At 42.9% G+C, this 17,258-nt stretch overlaps 1 protein-coding gene across 2 annotated transcripts in view; it reads left to right on the top strand.

The window, feature by feature from the left end:
* entpd5 (ectonucleoside triphosphate diphosphohydrolase 5 (inactive)) overlaps nt 1–16,130 on the top strand; it is a 35,550-nt gene extending 19,420 nt beyond the window's left edge. Inside the window, exons 8-14 of one of the 2 annotated variants that reach the window (XM_033027634.1) lie at nt 3,720–3,799; nt 7,222–7,283; nt 8,075–8,173; nt 8,667–8,807; nt 8,888–8,944; nt 12,011–12,126; nt 14,519–16,130. In XM_033027634.1, the coding sequence (XP_032883525.1) occupies nt 3,720–3,799; nt 7,222–7,283; nt 8,075–8,173; nt 8,667–8,807; nt 8,888–8,944; nt 12,011–12,126; nt 14,519–14,611 (648 nt within the window). In that variant the 3' untranslated portion in view covers nt 14,612–16,130. Of the gene's footprint in view, nt 1–3,719; nt 3,800–7,221; nt 7,284–8,071; nt 8,174–8,666; nt 8,808–8,887; nt 8,945–12,010; nt 12,127–14,518 lie in introns of both variants that reach the window. The other variant, XM_033027633.1, reaches the window with a different exon arrangement.
* The last annotated feature ends 1,128 nt before the right edge of the window (nt 16,131–17,258 follow it).

The following is a 17,258-nucleotide window of genomic DNA, read 5'->3' as shown; positions in this document are numbered from 1 at the left end:
GCGAAGCACATTTGCAGTTACTGAAATGTATAGCACACGCAATTTAATGGCCAGCAGAAATCACTGGTACAATAGGAAATCAAGCAAGCTATTTACCCCTGGAGACTCTTGCCTTGTTCAATAAAATTGCATTCGATTGGTGACCTAACTCCATTTACCTGGCTTTGCCTTAGCTTCCTTGATGTCCACTTAACCAAAGGTAATAATAAATCTGAGAATAGTAAGCAACTTGCAGAAGAAAATTATAGAATTGTACCTCGATCTATGTATTTCCTGATATCGCTCTTGGGGCGGCACGGTGGCGCAGCGGTAGAGTTGCAACCTTACAGCGCTTGCAGCGCCGTAGACCCGGGTTGGATCCCAACTACGGGCGCTGTCTATACGGAGTTTGTGCATTCTCCCCGTGACCTGCGTGGATTTTCTCCGAAATCTTTGGCTTCCTCCCACACTCCAAAGACGTACAGGTTTGTAGGTTAATTGGCTTGGTGTATGTGTAAAAAAGTCCCTAGTGTGTGGAGGATAGTATTAATGTGCAGGTATCGCTGGTCGGTTTGGACTCGGTGGGCCGAAGGGCCTTTTCCGCGCTGTATCTCTAAACTAAACTAACTAAATTAAATGCCTGGCCCCGATTTTTCGGCGATTTCCTCTGGTCCTAGACTTTTTAGTTAGTGGAAATGGCATCTTTGTAATACTCTGCCAGTCTTCTCTCTGGCTACCCTGTTGTTTATCTTTTAATATCTTGACACCTTCCAAATGTAACCTTTTGTTATCCTGGTATCTTTTCTGATAAATCCAACGCAACGTTACTCGTAAGATCAAAATATCCTTCCGAAGATACATTGCTCATGGTGTCAACCAACCACTGCTTTGAAATCCTTCATATATATTTGATTACATCTATTCCCATGTATTCTGGTCCTCCATATATTATATAATATTATTGACTGAAACACCATTATACTTCTTGTTTAAGAGGGAACTGCAGATGCTGGAAATTCGAAGGTAGACAAAATGCTGGAGAAACTCAGCGGGACAGGCAGCCTCTATGGAGCGAAGGAAATAGGCAATGTTTCGGGTCAAGACCCTTCTTGATTATTCTTCTTGATTATTAAACTTCTTGATTATTTTCTATACCTGCCCATAATTAATTAAATGTCCAATACATCTTACTAAACATCCAATACTTTCTTACCACTATGAAAAATATTATTTCATCATGGATGTCAAAATAGATTATCTCTTTAGATATCATCCTACTGCAAAGGTTATACTTCTCTCTGTTCTACTGACCAGCCTTTATACTTGCCCTCACAGAGCAGCAAATACACTGTATCTGTTAAATGGAATCAAGTTTACATTTCCTCATTCAATATCTCTAATGGGCACCCATTACTCTCAACATTATTGGTAAGACCAATTCCATTCTGATCCTGCACCTATCTATCAGCTTTGGCTTGAGTCTGCAGCAAGCTGACCAAATATTCCTTGTCTTTCCACATGTCATGTTGAAAAAGTTACTTTTATAACTACTAAACAGGTTCGCTTCTTAATAAACAGACACCACACAAATTGTTTGGTAGACCAGTTCAAAACTTTACTTATTATCGGCCGATGGAAGGGAGGGAGAACTCCAGTCAAGTGACCAAAGTAGACACTTGACCGTCCTCAGTCCACTTCCCTGAACAACAGAATTACATCGCATTTAATAGGGTTTTTTTTGTCCCCTTAGCACATTCCACAGACATTAGTCATGGTCAGAGGTACAGGAAAAGGTTTCTACAGAATGCATCACATCAAAGGCACATGGTACAAGATATATTAAAAACATTGGCCATTTGGTTTACGACATTTTATCTTTCTACTTCTCTGTTTCCTCTCTTGTCACCTCCTCCCTCATAAACATAGGACACTTGGTTTATGACATCTTACTTCAAAGAGATGACTCTAGCTCCTTCTCTGCTTATCACTTGGGAGACAATGTTATAGTATTTATTATCTCACACACCGCAACCTGAGGCAAGCCTAATTTGAGACTAAATATAAGCTGTAAGCTAGCCCAGAAGCCAATTTAATATCTTCTTATATTTTTAACTAAAATTCAGCTTCATCAATGTTTCCAATTTCCACTTCAGCTCGAAGATAGACACAAAATGCTGGTGTAACTCAGCGGGACAGGCAGCATCTCTGGATAGAAGGAATGGGTAACATATCGGGTCGAGACCCTTCTTCAGACACTTCAGCTCAACGATTAAAGAGATTGAAGTTAGAATCGCCGGTCGTAGATTTGCTTTTCCAATCAACCTCACTGTCCATTGGCACCCACATTCTGTTGTCCATATAGTCAACCCAATCTGCTATTTTATTCTGCAATTTATACCGATAGTTTTATGCAATTAAAGACAATTAATTAAAAGTATTTACTGTGGCTGAACTGGAAGACTAGCCATGATATTATTTAGTTCCACATGGACACAGCAGATGGTGAAATAAGATTTCTGTCAGCTTTCCCTCAGGAGTGCACTATAGATCAACCTAAATTTTATACTTAATTTTCTAGAGACCTTAAGGCCACAACTGTCTCAGTCTGAGATGTCAATGCTACCAATTCAGATAGACATCTAAATCAGCATGGATGAGTAGGACGGTAGAGCCTGTTTCCATGTCGTGTAGGAAGGAGCTGCAGATGCTGGTTAAAACCTAAGAAATAGACAAAAAGCTGGAGTAACTCAGTGGGTTCAAGCAGAATATGTGGAGAAAAGGAATAGGTGACATTTCGGGTCGAGATCCGAAACATCACCTATTCCTTTTCTCCAGAGATGCCTTCTGACCCGCTAAGTTACTCCAGCTTTTTGTGTCTATCTTCCATTTAGTATAGCTCTATGACTCTCACTGAATAATACTTAACCCACTAGAAAACTGTATTTCATTTACCTTCATGTTCATAAGTTCTAGGAGGAGAATTAGGCCATTCAGCCCATCAAGTCTACTCTGCCATTCAATCATGGCAGATCTATCTTTCCCTCTTAACCCCATTCTCCTGCCTTCTCCCATAACGCCTGACACCCGTACTAATCAAGCCTCTTGTGAAAAGATTCCTACCATCATTCCAAATTGTAATAGCTTCTTTCAAAGCCACATTCACTCCACGTTTACAGGCTAAGGAACAAGTCTTGTAATATTTTTATTTTTATTTCCCTTCTAGTGACTCTCCAGCATGCATTTGTTTCAAATCTAGTCTCAGGCACCATCTTGGTGGATGCAAGTTCACCTTGGAAAATTCTGTTCTAACACACATTCAAATAAATTGTGGCGTCTTGCTGAAATAGCGTACAACCCAAAGAGCTGAGAAAGTAACATTAACTTAACATGGCAATTTACATGGGCGGCACAGTGGCACAGCAGTAGATTTGCTGCCTTACAACGCTTGCAACGCCGGAGACCCGGGTTCGATCCCGACTACGGGTGCTGTCCGTACACAGTTTGTACATTCCCCCCGTAACTTGCGTTGTGGGTTTTCTCTGAGATCTTCGGTTTCATCCCAGACTCAAAAAACGTACAGGTTTGTAGATAAACTGGCTTGGTAAAATGTAAAAATTGTTCCTCGTGTGTGCCGATCGCTGGTCGGCATGGACCTGGTGGGCCGAAGGGCCTGTTTGTACTCTGTATCTCTAAAAATAAAATAAACTAAAACATGTGGTTCTTCTTTTTCAATCTTGCAGAGTACACTTCACGCTGCCCCTGAAGACTATATCAGTTCCTTTCAAATGTTTAACAATTCCTACAAGCTCTACAGCCACAGGTCTGATTCTTAATACCAACCTTTTAATAGTCCTTACTGCAAAGATATCATTGATGATCATTTAGTGTTAAGTAGACAAAAATGTTGGAGAAACTCAGCGGGTGAGGCAGCATCTATGGGGCGAAGGAATAGGTGACGTTTCGAGTCCCTTCTTCAGACTGATGTGTGGGTGGGAAGAAGAAAGGAAGAGGCAGAGACAGTAGGCTGTGGGAGAGCTGGGAAGGGAAGGGGAGGGGAAGGAAGGAGAAAGCAAGGACTACCTGAAATTGGAGGTCAATGTTCATACCGCCGGGGTGTAAACTACCCAAGCGAAATATGAGGTGCTGCTCCTCCAATTTGCGGTGGGACTCACTCTGGCCATGTTAAGTACACTATATTTGTTGAAAAAAATTGATAGAATTTCTAATTCATGGCAAATTGAATATTTTTTGTTCGGTAATCTATTTAAAGGTTTATTGAGTGGAATTGTCTGATACGTCACTTCTTTGAATTTAATTCAATGTTTGTTCTGAAAGGTAAAAGATTTAGTCAAGGTATTAATTCATGAGAACAGTGCTGTTGATGTAGTCTGTGTAGATTTTTAACAAAGATTGCAGGCTGATCCAAGGGAGAATGACAAATTGGATCTAAAACTTGCTGTGGTGGGAAGCAAAACAAAGAAATGGTTATTCCATCAACCTTCGATTTTTCCAACATCTGCAGTTCCTTCTTAAACAAATGGTTATTGGGTGCTGTTATGACTTGAAGACTATTTCCAGTGGAGTTGCACTGGGCTCAGTACTCTGTATGCAGCGTTTTGTAATGCATGTTCGTGATCTAGTCCTGAATGTAGGAAACATGAAAACGTTTGCAAATGATACAAAAATTGGCCATATGGTTAACAACGAGAAAAGCAGGAAGATGCTATAAGATCACCCCTCATCCTCCAGCGCTCCAAGGAGTAAATTAGTGAGTGTAAGCTGGGAGTCTGGCTGTGAGAACGTTGGACTAGTCAGGTCTGGAGTTAATGTGTAGGAAAGAACTGCAGGTGCTGGTGGACGCCAAAGATAGACACAAAATGCTGGAGTAACTCAGCAAGACTGGCAGCATCTCTGGAGAGAAGGAATGGGTGACATTTCGGGTCGAGGTCCTCCTGCAGAGTAGACTGAGAGTCAGGGGAGAGGGAGTCTCGCAATATGGAAGGGTAAGGTGTGAAAACGACAGATCAAAGTTGGTCTGGTCAGTTGAGCAGAAGCACTGCAAGTGAGGTTCATCCTGAGAAATTTGAGAGGGAAATGAGTGTGCAATAATACAACAACAGAGTTCAATAAATGAGAGTAGATTGAGCGTGCGGATGAAGAGAAGGACTGTGAAGTGTGTGTCCACTGATCCTTAACAATAGCAGCAGGAGTGAATAAAGTAGTGAATGGTACATGGGCTGCTATCCTTTAATGACCAAGGCATTAAAAGCAGGGTTGTTATGATATGTAGATACAAGACCAGTAAGACGACAGTTTCAGTACTGCAGACATTTCAGGTCACCTCATTAGGGGAGAGATGTGATTGTTAAGGAGGGACCTCCGAGGGACAGTGTGAACTACTATCTACCTCTGGTGACCTCTATGTTTGATCAGACTTTGCTGGCTTTATCTTGCACTAAACGTTATTCCCTTATCATGTATCGGTACACTCTGAATGGCTCGATTGTAATCATGTGTTGTATTTCCGCTGACTGGTTAGCACGCAACAAAAGCTTTTCACTGTACCTCGGTACACGTGACAATAAACGGACCTGGACTAACCTGGAGTGCAAAAGACATTGATTAAAATGTTTTCAGAACTGTGAAATTCTAGCTGTGCACGATTGGATAATTCCCCTTGGGGTAGAAAAGGTTGATAGGAGACTTTGTTGTCTCTTAGACCAAAGAAAGTTTGAGGGGAACAGATAAAGTGTCCCATTAACACCGGCTAAGCAAATATGTTTCTGCATCTCTCTGTCTCCATCACGGGGGACAGTCTAATCATTGACGTTCACTAGAATCACATTGACTCCCACACTACCGTAATTACTCTGCCACCCACCCTGCCTATGGTAATTCCTCTGTCTCCAACGCATCTGCCCGCAAGTTAAGGGTTTCCACTCCAGGACTTCCGAGGTACTTTTTTTTCCTTCAGTAAATGCGGCTTCCAGCCCTCTGTTCTGGATGGAGCTCTCACCTGCGTTGCCTCAATTCCGGTGGTTCTGCTCGGGCTTCCCCTCCGCCAGTCTGAAGAAGGGTCCCATCCCGAAGAGTAGTCTGTCCATTCCCTCCACCAACCTGCTGAGTTCCTCCAGCACTTTGTTTCTTTGCTGAAGAATCCAACATCTGCAGTGTCTCTTATCTCTATATTTCTGCCCCTACTTTTTGGCCCCAATACGCATTGACTAGCAGGTTTTAATTATCACCATCCCTTGAAGTTCCAAATCCATCTTAAGGTCTTGCCACATCCACCATTTGCCTTGGCATCCAGGGATATTAAGTTTGCACAAATCACCATCCCATTTTACACCAGGGATTGAACACTGGAGTTTCCTGCCAGCAAGCTTTTTTCCATACAATAGGGTGGGTTTATTTGTTAAGCCTCTTGTTGCGGGCACCACCGGTTCACTTAGTGTTAGACTGCTAAAGTACGACCAGGTTAATTGCTCCTTCTCGCCAAGTACACATTTAAACCTCTGTTTTTGACTCTCAGATATTGAATGCAGACAGCATTTTGAAAGACAATATTTTTATTTGCTTTTGTCTCGAGATAACATTAAATGTTTGACCAGTTTTGGTCTCCTAATTTGAGGAAGGACATTCTTGCTATTGAGGGAGTGCAGAGTAGGTTCACGAGGTTAATTCCCTGGATGGCGGGACTGTCATATGATGAAATAATGGAGAAATTGGGCTTGTATTCACTAGAATTTAGAAGGATGAGAGGGGATCTTATAGAAATATATAAAATTATTAAGAGATTGGACACGCTAGATGCAGGAAACATGTTCCCGATGTTGGGGGAAGTCCAGAACCAGGGGCCACAGTTTAAGAATAAGGGGTAGGCCATTTAGAACTGAGATGAGGAAAAGGTTTTTCAGTCAGAGCCGTGAATTTGTGGAGTACTTTGCAGTGGAGGCCGATTCACTGGATGCATTCAAAAGAGTGAGATAGAGCTCTTAGGGCTAGCGGAATCAAGGGGTATAGGGAGAAGACAGGAGCAGGGTACTGATTGCGGATGATCAGCCATGATCACATTGAATGGCGGTGCTGGCTCGCAGGGCCAAAAGGTCTACTCCTGCACCTATTGTCTATTGTCTATATGTAATGTTTCTTTAAGTATATTGTAGGAACTATTTTGTCGCTCTCAATAATCTTTAAGATTTTGCAAAAGATTCTGACATTTTCTATATTCTTGACTAATAGTTATTTGGGCCTTGGATTGAAAGTAGCAAGGCAGGCCGTACTGGGAGCATTGGAAGCAAAAGGTAAGCACTGTACTTTTTAACTGTACATCAGACTTCTGCCCTGGATCAATTGTCTTTGAACAGGGTTCTGGAGAAGAGGAGATTATACACTTCCTGATGACGTAATTTAATGTGCAGGCTCCCAGTGGTCTAGAACTTAAACCCAGAGAAGAACCCTTGCTTTGGAGACAATACAACGACTGCTGGACAGTTGTTTAAATGTCATGTAATGAATGTAACGAAGCCAAAACCAGGCAGGTCTTGATCGTGTTCATCACAAGAATTGTTTCCCCATCCCCCTACCCATCAGGAGGGAAGTGAATCTGCAATAAAAGGAGAGATAAGGTGGCACAGTGTTACAACGGGAGTTGCTGCCTTACAGCACCAGAGACCCTGGCTCCATCCAGACTACGGGTGCTGTCAGTACGGAGTTTGTATGACCTCCCCATGACCTGCTTGGGTTTTCTCCGGGAGCTCTGGTTTCCTCGCCCACAATCCTAAGACGTACATATTTGTCAGCTAATTGGCTTTGTTAAAGATTGTAAATTGTCCCTAGTGTGCCGGTTAGTGTTAGTGTGCCGGGGATCGCTGGTCTGCGCGGACCTGGTGGGCTGAAGGGTCTGTTTCCCGCAGCATCACCAAACAAAAGGCGGGACTGTGAAGGAAGAAATAGTGTGTCATTTGCACATGATGATAAATAATAAGAGACCCACACTTTCACATGGAGGCTTTTAAATCTGCAATATCTTCACGACGTATCTTTCATCTCCTTTAAGTTATATTGTTCTGAAAGCCCTTCTTCCCCTCAGCAGATGCGAGCAAAAGATACAGAAGTTCATGTTTACCACCGTTCCTGAAGGCTGAATGGAAATTCAGTGGTGTCAACTATAAGTTTGGTGGAATTAAGGATGGTAAGGAACGTTTAACCTGTCAACTCTTGAGTGGAGAAAAAAACAGTACTGTGTGTGGTAAAATTAAACCTCCCTCTTACTTAGGCAGCCTGCGTTAATAGAATCATGTTTGTAATCGTCAGGAAGCAAGCGGGCAAAATCATCTCTGACCCCTCTCACCCTGGCCACAAACTCTTTGAATCACTTCCCTCTGGAAGGCGACTCCGGACTGTCAAAGCTGCCACAGCCAGACATAAAAACAGTTTTTATCCACGAGTAGTTGCTCTACTCAACAGCCAAAAATCTGTAGGCTCCCCTTGATCTGGTATTTTGTTGGTTCACATGTTTGATCAATGGTGTTTTATCATTAATGTTTTATTATTATTAATGTTTAGTGTTTTCTGAGTCAATCGTAACTGTCACTGTATGTCATGTTGTTACTTGTGAGCGGAGCACCAAGGCAAATTCCTTGTATGTGAATACTTGGCCAATAAACTTACTAACTTACTTTCAGTTCCCTCCAGCTACCAATCCTGCTACAAGGAAGTCATTAAGGTGGTACGGAAGAAACTCGATCAGCAAGATGAAATCAAAAAACGTTGTTTTTATGCCTTCTCGTATTACTACGATCGAGCAGTGGATGCGGGACTAATTGGTGAGCAAGGAAAATGTTTTCCTAGTCCTTCTGCACAGTTTTTAGAAACCAGTGTTGATGATCTTTTTGGTTTGTTTTAGATCACGAAAAAGGCGGTGTAATACTTGTGAAGGATTTTGAATTAAAAGCAGAGGAAGGTAACCATATTTAATCTCTGAATTTGGAATATTCTTTAATAGCCTGATAAGTGTCCCGACCTGAAACGTTGGTTAGGGAGGTGCGCCAGAGATGCTGCCTGACCTACTGAGTTACTCCAGCACTTTGTGTTTTATTCTTTGATAGTATGTTACGCAGAAGGTTTGCAATCTGGCACGATACAGCCCATGCTGGCAAAGAATAAGACAAGATGGGTTGAAGGGCCTGTTTCTGTCCTGTATGACTTTGTGTTTAGTACTCCCAAGTATGACAAAAGTGATAGGAGTAGAATTAAGCCATTCGGCCCATCAAGTCTTCTCCGCCATTCAATCATGGCTGATCCATCTCGCTCTCCTAACCCCATTCTCCTGCCTTCTCCGCATAATCTCTGACACCTGTACTATTCAAAAATCTATCTATCTCTGTCTTAAAAATATCCACTGACTTGGCCTCTACAGCCTTCTGTGGCAAACAATTCCACAGATTCACCACCCTCTGACTAAATAGATTTCTCATCTCCTTCCTAAAAGAACATCCATTAATTCTGAGGCTATGACCTCTTGTCCAAGACTCTCCCACTAGTGGAAACATCCTCTCCACATCCACTCTATCCAAACCTTTCACTATTTGGTAAGTTTCAATGAGGTCCCCCTTCATTCTTCTAACCTCATGCGAGTACAGGCCCAGTGCCGACTAACGCTCATCATAGATTAACCTACTTATTCCTGAGATATAGTGCAGGTAGACAGGAAATGCTGGAGTAACTCAGCGGGTCAGGCGGCATCTCTGGAGGTAAAGGATGGGTGATGTTTCGGGTCGAGACCCGTAGTGTATTTGATTACAGGGGAAGTAAACAAAGCAATGAATTTGGCCATTTTAAAGATATAGAGGAACATAAGGCGAGAGTCCATGTGCACAGACCCTTTAAGATAGAACTCAGGTTTCATGGTGAATGCAGATATAATAGCGATGTTTAAGAGGCATGTAAGAAATGCGTGTGAACAGGTAAAAAGAGAGGTGAGATGTAATAGGGTCATTGTTGTAACTGTAGAGGGCTTGGTAAAACCGACTCTAAAGGGCCTGTTCCACTTGGGCGACTGCCGGCGACTAGGCTGTTGCCGGGGTGTCGCCTGTATGGTCGAGAGTAGTCTTCAGTCGTCCAAAGAGTCGCCGCTCCATTTTGAAATGTTCAAAACTTTTCGGCGACAGTTGGCGACCGTGAGCCTATCGTAGCTTATCTTCTCCTGACGTGCGTGCTGTCGTAGGTTGTCACCAGGTGACGTAGGTTGTCGCCGGTGCTGAGTTCGATGAATTCCATTGTCGTAGTCGCCTGCAGACGCCTAAAACAATTGCCTGTGGGACAGGACCGTTTGTCCAGTTGCCGGTTTTTCGGTGACCTGCTACGACTATTAACAGTTGCCTAAAGAAATCACCTAGTGGGACAGGCCCTTTACATACTGTGAAGAGTTTTGGACTCCACATTTAGGGGTGGGAAGTGTTTGTTTTGACAGCACAGATAGTACATTGGACTGACGCCTGGGATGAAGGGTGGTTGAGCAGGTTATGTCAATATTTGCTAAAGTTTAGAAAATGCAAAGCAAACTTTTTGAAACGTTTAGCATCTGAGGGAACTTTGACAAGGTGAATGCTGAATTCTCTTTCTGATGGACTTAACATAAGAAGACAGAGTTTCTGAATAATAAGTGCCTATTCAAGACAAAGGTGCATATTTTCTCAGTGTGAATCTTTTGAATAGTCTATTTCAGAGCTATAGAGGCTGAATCATTAGAAAATTAAAGGCTAAAGTAGAGAGATGTTTCATGCGACAGGAGACTAGGGTTACAAGAAACAGGCAAGAAAATTTTGAGGCCATGATCAGATAAGCCCGACTTCTATTGAATGGTATTGATCATTTTGTATTGAAAATCAAACTAACTTGAGGGTAAAGGGCCTGTTCCACTGTACGAGGTAATTCAAGTGTTCTCCCGAGTTTCCCCGATTCAGACTCGGAGAATTACGGTAATAGCCGCTCGTAGGTACTCGGGGCTCTCGTGGACATTTTTCAACATGTTGAAAAATCTTCACGAGTCTTCACGAGCTTACCGCGTTTCCCGAGTACCTGCCGTCAGCGTTACGAGCCGCTAAGAGACGTTCCCAAACTCCGACGTACCCGCTACATACATTCTACATGCTAACCACAAGTTTGATTTTTTTTTTAACTCGGGAGAGCTCTTGAATTACCTCGTACAGTGGGACAGGGCCTTAACTCCACAAAAAACTTGAAACATTGCATTTGATGCTTTGGAAATATTAGGCAACCTTTGCTTTTCACCTATTCTGCACGGATATTGAAGAGATGTAGGTAGTAGAAGGTACAACAATCAGGAAACAACTATATGCTTGTTTCTAGCATTTTGATTCTAGGATTCTACGAAACATGCAGAACAGTGAAAGGCTTGGATAGCGTGGATGTGGTGACGATGTTTCCACTAGTGGGAGAGTCTAGGACCAGAGGTTATTGCCTCAGAATTAAAGGACGTCCTTTTAGGAAGGAGACGAGGAGGAATTTCTTTAGTCAGAGGGTGGCGAATCTGTGGAATTCTTTGCCACAGCAGGCTGTGGAGGCCAAGTCAGTGGATATATTTAAGGCAGAGATGGATAGATTCTTGATTAGTACAGGTGTCAGAGATTACAGGGAGAAGGCAGGAGAATGGGGTTGGGAGGGAAAGATAGATGGCGGAGTAGACGATGGGCTGAATGGCCTAATTCTGCTCCGATCACATGAACTGATATGAGAAAGCCAGACAATGGACACTGGAAAAGGGATATGCTGTTAGAAGGGATATACGTTTGGTTTAAGAGATGAGGTACATGCTGGCCAGTTAGAGCTAATGGTCCTCTTTCATTGTTTACGTTGTACGTCACCATGAAAATGCAGATGTTATAGCACAGGGAGATGACCACCTGTGACATGCTGTGATATTTTATGTGTAGTTACTCTGAAGGATCTCAAGCAAAAGTGAATCTTGCTAACCTGTGGTCTTTGTTATGATCCCTTTATATCGCAGTTTGCGAAGACCTCAATGAGGTAACGACAGGCAGCCCTTTCCTATGCATGGACCTAACATATATCACTATCTTACTCAAGGAAGGGTTTGGATTCAACGATGACACAAAACTCCACGTAAGTGTAGCACTTACTTTGTTTTTCTTCATGTTTTAGTCAATGCAAGAAAGTTATCGAATGTTACAATGAGGTTTCTTTCACTGTTGGGCACACTAGATGCAGACCCAGCCTCTGAACAAAGCAGAGACATGGATAATCATGTAATTTGATATATAAACTGTCAGCTCAGACAGGAGTAAACTGGTGCTTTCTGTCTTAAGTGTGTACTACCGGGTGAAAATGGATGTCATCTTGTGAATTTCATCTGTTAAATTCATCCATTTCCAAAGCCTGTATTATTTTTTTTAATAGTTACAGCATGAAAACAGGCCCTTCGGCCAATCGAGTCTGCACCAGCTAACAATCACCCTGTACGCTAGTTCTATCTTTCTGAACCTTCTGAATTTTGTAGTCGGAGGGGCAGTACTCTGCATATCGCCAACTTGGACAATTTTACATTTTTATCAAGCCAATTAACCTACAAACCTGTACATCTTTGGAGTGTGGGAGGAAACCGAAGATCTCGGAGAAAACCCACGCAGATCACGGGGAGTACGTACAAACTCCATACAGACAGCACATACATACATAGTCGGGATTGAACCCGGGTCTCGGGCGCTGCATTTTGCTGTAAGGCAGCAACTCTACCGCTGCGCCACCTACACAATAGGGACAATTTACAGAAGCGAATTGACCTACAAACCTGCACGTCTTTGGAATGTGGGAGGAAACCGGAGCTCCTGGAGAAAACCCACGCATTCACAGCGAGAAGGTGCAAGTTCCGTACAGACAGTACCCGTAGTCAGGATCGAATCTGTGTCTCTGATGCTGTAAGGCAGCAACTCTACAGCTGCACCACTGTGCCACCCTTGCATGGCTTCATGTATACTTAAACTAAATGGAAGTCAGCCTGTAAATTTCAATATAGAATTTAGTTCACTTGTGCACCTGTTGGTTTTCTAAAGGAAGAACCAATTGATGGCAGCTCTTTCTTTTCAATTTTGCCCCAAGTGTGGCTAATTGAAAAGAAAGAGCCAACTTTGGGGTGGCACAGTGGCGCAGCGGTAGAGTTACTGCCTTACAGCGCCAGAGTCTCAGGTTCAATCCTGACTACGGGTGCTGACTGTACGAAGTTTGCACGTTCTCCCAGTGACCAGCGTGGGTTTTCTCCAGGATCTCCAGTTTCCTCCAGTTTCCTCCCACACTCCAAAGGCAAACAGGATTGTAGGTTAAAGGTACACAAAAATTCTGGAGAAACTCAGCGGGTGCAGCAGCATCTATGGAGCGAAGGAAATAGGCGACGTTTCGGGCCGAAACCCTTCTTCAGACTGATGGGGGGTGGGGGGGAGAAGGAAGGAAAAAGGGAGGAGGAGGATCCCGAGGGCGGGGGGATGGGAGGAGACAGCTCGAGGGTTAAGGAAGGGGAGGAGACAGCAAGGGCTAGCAAAATTGGGAGAATTCAACGTTCATGCCATCCGGACCCAAGCAACCCAGGCGGAATATGAGGTGCTGTTCCTCCAATTTCCGGTGTTGCTCACTCTGGCAATGGAGGAGACCCAGGACAGAGAGGTCGGATTGGGAATGGGAGGGGGAGTTGAAGTGCTGAGCCACCGGGAGTTCAGGTAGGTTATTGCGGACTGAGCGGAGGTGTTCGGCGAAACGATCGCCCAACCTCCGCTTAGTCTCCCCGATGTAAATCAGCTGACATCTAGAGCTGCGGATGCAGTAGATGAGGTTGGAGGAGATACAGGTGAACCTTTGTCGCACCTGGAACGACTGCTCAGCACCCGCTGAGTTTCTCCAGCATTTTTGTGTACCTTCGATCTTCCAGCATCTGCAGTTCCTTCTTGAATAGGGTTGTAGGTTAATTGGCTTGGTATAATTGTAAATAGTCCCTAGTGTGTGTAGGATAGCGTTAGTGTGCAGGGATCGCTGGTCGGCGCGGACTCGGTAGTTCGAAGGTCCTGTTTCCGCTCTTTATCTCTAAACTAAATTGCTCCATATACTCTCACTCAGAGGATAATGGGTATATGGGAGAAACTATATACCATAACGGCACTCAAAAGATATTTGGAGGGGTGGGAGATTGCAACCTTCACATGGTCCGCCCTGTTTCAACTAATGCAATCAACCTGCCGTGCACAATCAAATAAGATCAAATAGAACAAGTTGTCCTACAACTTTAGGCTGTGCAGGCCAGTCGCAAGAAGCAATACATTTGGACAGGTCTATGGTGGGAAAGGTTTAGAGGGATATGCGCAGGTGAGACTAGAGTAGATGGGCAACCCTCGTCAGTATGAACAAGATGGGCCGAAGGGCCTATTTCCGTGCTGTCTGACTATAAAGTGACCTTGTTGTGAATGGAGGTTTATGCTGTGATAACATTCTCATCCTTTGCTATTATTTTCAGCTGACCAAGAAAGTGAATGATATTGAGACCAGCTGGGCCCTGGGAGCAGCGTTCCAATTCATCCAGTCACTGAAGCCTGCACCCTTGAATTGAAGAAAATTCTTATTAATGCCATATTTCTGGAGCTACTGATGCACATAATTGTCTTGCTTCTTGTAAGCGGTTTACACTTGCCAGGCCACGGAGGAAGTCATTACGATGGCACTCACTGAAAATAACCCAGAGGAGGGGGTTCTCTTGGCTATGTCGCCCCCCCCCGTTGATTCACAAGGAAGATGTGGAATAAAAGGTTATTTTTCATCACCCATCGAAAACGATTGAAAAATATAAAAGCACAGAAGTTCATTGACTTCGAAAAACAACAGGTGATACGCATGGATACCCTGTCCCAAAATACTGCTTTGTGATCATTTATTCATAACTCTGCTCTCGTATTGTATTTCAGGAACAAGCTTTGAGTTTTCAGTAAAGAAAATAATAGTAATACTCCAACGGGGAATCAAGAAAATGAAGCTGTGTTCCTTTGATGGTCAAAAATGGCATTGACACCAAACCTGATCCAACCTAAATATTTTTTCGAAAGAAGCTCCTTCTTAAATGTTTTTAATCGTTTAAAATGTTAAAGGCAATGATTGTTAAACTTTCCTCTTGAACCACTTTTGGCTCTCTCCCAGCAGATGAAAGGAGTGCAGAGGGAGAGGCTTAATTTACCTGTGAAGACTAGGAGTACTAGACTTCACTTTACCTGTGAACAATAGGAGAATGCTGCCCTATCAGTCTTGGATGTTTACTAACAATATTAATTTGCTGCCCAGAATTTAATTCTTGCGTGTTTAGGTCTGCCTCGGGAGAGAAGGGCTGAGGAAAGGCAGAGAAGAATAGGATTGGGGATGGAATCTCCCTTTCTCTGATATCATCAATATTGAGATTGATCGTAACTCAACGTGACCTCTCTGTCGACCTCTTGAATTTCATGGAAGGTACAAAATGGAGTTCCCTGGGTACATGGAGGGTGCAATATCCAGCCTTAATTAGACCAAACCTACACATTGACTCGTGCAATAAACAATACCACAAATTTTTCTTTTGAGCCCTCTGGTTTGTGATTCTATAACAAACAGTAACACTGGAAAGGCCAAATCATCTTTTACTGCAACGTGGCAATTGAACTGTTTCTTTGCCCTTTGAATGAGAGTTCATCCATTTAATTTATAATCTAGTGGGAGATAAGTTCTTGAACACACCCCTCTATGTAGCAACGTGCCTCTTAAGTTTAAAACTAATCTGTTTACAACTAGGTACGGCTTAGTTCTAGAAATCATTTGATTGCAGAAACAAGTGACTGCTCCATACAAATTTCTTGCAACTGAACCTGATCTCTAAATCCCCCAACATTTCTGACTTCATTCTCGCTCCTGTGAAACAAAATACTTATTTTTTAAATAATGATTCTTGCACTTAATTTTGGCTGTAATTAGTATTTTGTACAAAAATTCACTTGTAATTATTGCAAATTTTAAAAGAAAGTAACTTGAGTCATGTAAATGCAGTTATTATTGAATGTTTTGTATCAAAATTCAATTTTTTAAATTAAAGAACAGTTAAGTGTGTGGCTGCTTGTGGTCTCAATTACTGTCAAGCTGCAAGAATAGAGTCAAGAGTTACACAGCACACAGAGGCCCTTCAGCCCAATTCATCATTTCAACTGAGATGTTTATTTGAGCTAGTTTCAATTACTCCCGATTGCTCCACATCCTTCTCAACCTTTCCTATCGACTGTCTTTTGAACATTATTGTACCCAGCTCCATCACTTTCTCTGGCAGCTCCTCAGTTCAGTTTAGTTTATTGTCACGTTTACCCCGAGGTACAGTGAAAAGCTTTTGTTGCCTGCTATCTTGTCAGCAGAAAGACAATACATGATTACAATTGAGCCAGTTACAGTGTACATGATATGGGAATAACGTTTAATGCAAGGTAAAGCCAGCAACGTCCGATCAAAGATAGTCCGAGGGTCACCAAAGAGGTAGATAGTAGTTCAGCACTGCTCTCTGGTTGTGGTAGGATGATTCAGTTGCCTGATAACAGCTGGGAAGAAACTGTCCCTGAATCTGGACTTCCATGTATCCACCATTTTGTGTGTGGGAAAACTTGCCATTCAAGACCACATGAAATCGTTCCCCTTACCTGAAATCTACATCTGGTATTAGACTCCCCTACACTGGGGAAAAAGACTCACCATTAACCTTGGACAAAAATGCTGGAGAAACTCAGCAGCCTGCACCTGTACCTATTATTTATGTTTCTGTACAAGATGGGTTTGTTTAGTTTACAGGTTGAGGGCTTGAATAGTTGTGAAAAAGTGATGTGGGGAGGGATGCAAAATCTTGCTCTTTTTCTGCTGTGGGACATGGAGGAAGGATGTCATTAACTTAAAGAATTCAAAAGACGATTCACGAGAATGTTAACAGGGCTTTAACATATGGCGAGGCTGGGATTCTTTCCCTGCAATGCTTGGAGGCCGAAGGGACACCTTTATAGAGGTTTATAAAATCATGAGGGGTGTAGATAAGGTTAATGTTTAAGAAAGAACTGCAGATGCTGGAAAAATCGAAGGTAGACAAAAATGCTGGAGAAATGCTGGAAGAATGCTGCAGCATCTATGGAGCGAAGGAATAAGTGACGTTTCGAGTCGAGACCCTTCTTCAGATTGATGTGGGGGTTGGGGGGGAAAGAAGAAAG

Source organism: Amblyraja radiata, chromosome 9 (genome assembly GCF_010909765.2).
Source record: "Amblyraja radiata isolate CabotCenter1 chromosome 9, sAmbRad1.1.pri, whole genome shotgun sequence".
NCBI lineage: Eukaryota > Metazoa > Chordata > Chondrichthyes > Rajiformes > Rajidae > Amblyraja > Amblyraja radiata.
The sequence above is the reverse complement of the archived record's forward strand: the minus strand, read 5'-3'. Positions and strand labels throughout refer to the sequence as shown.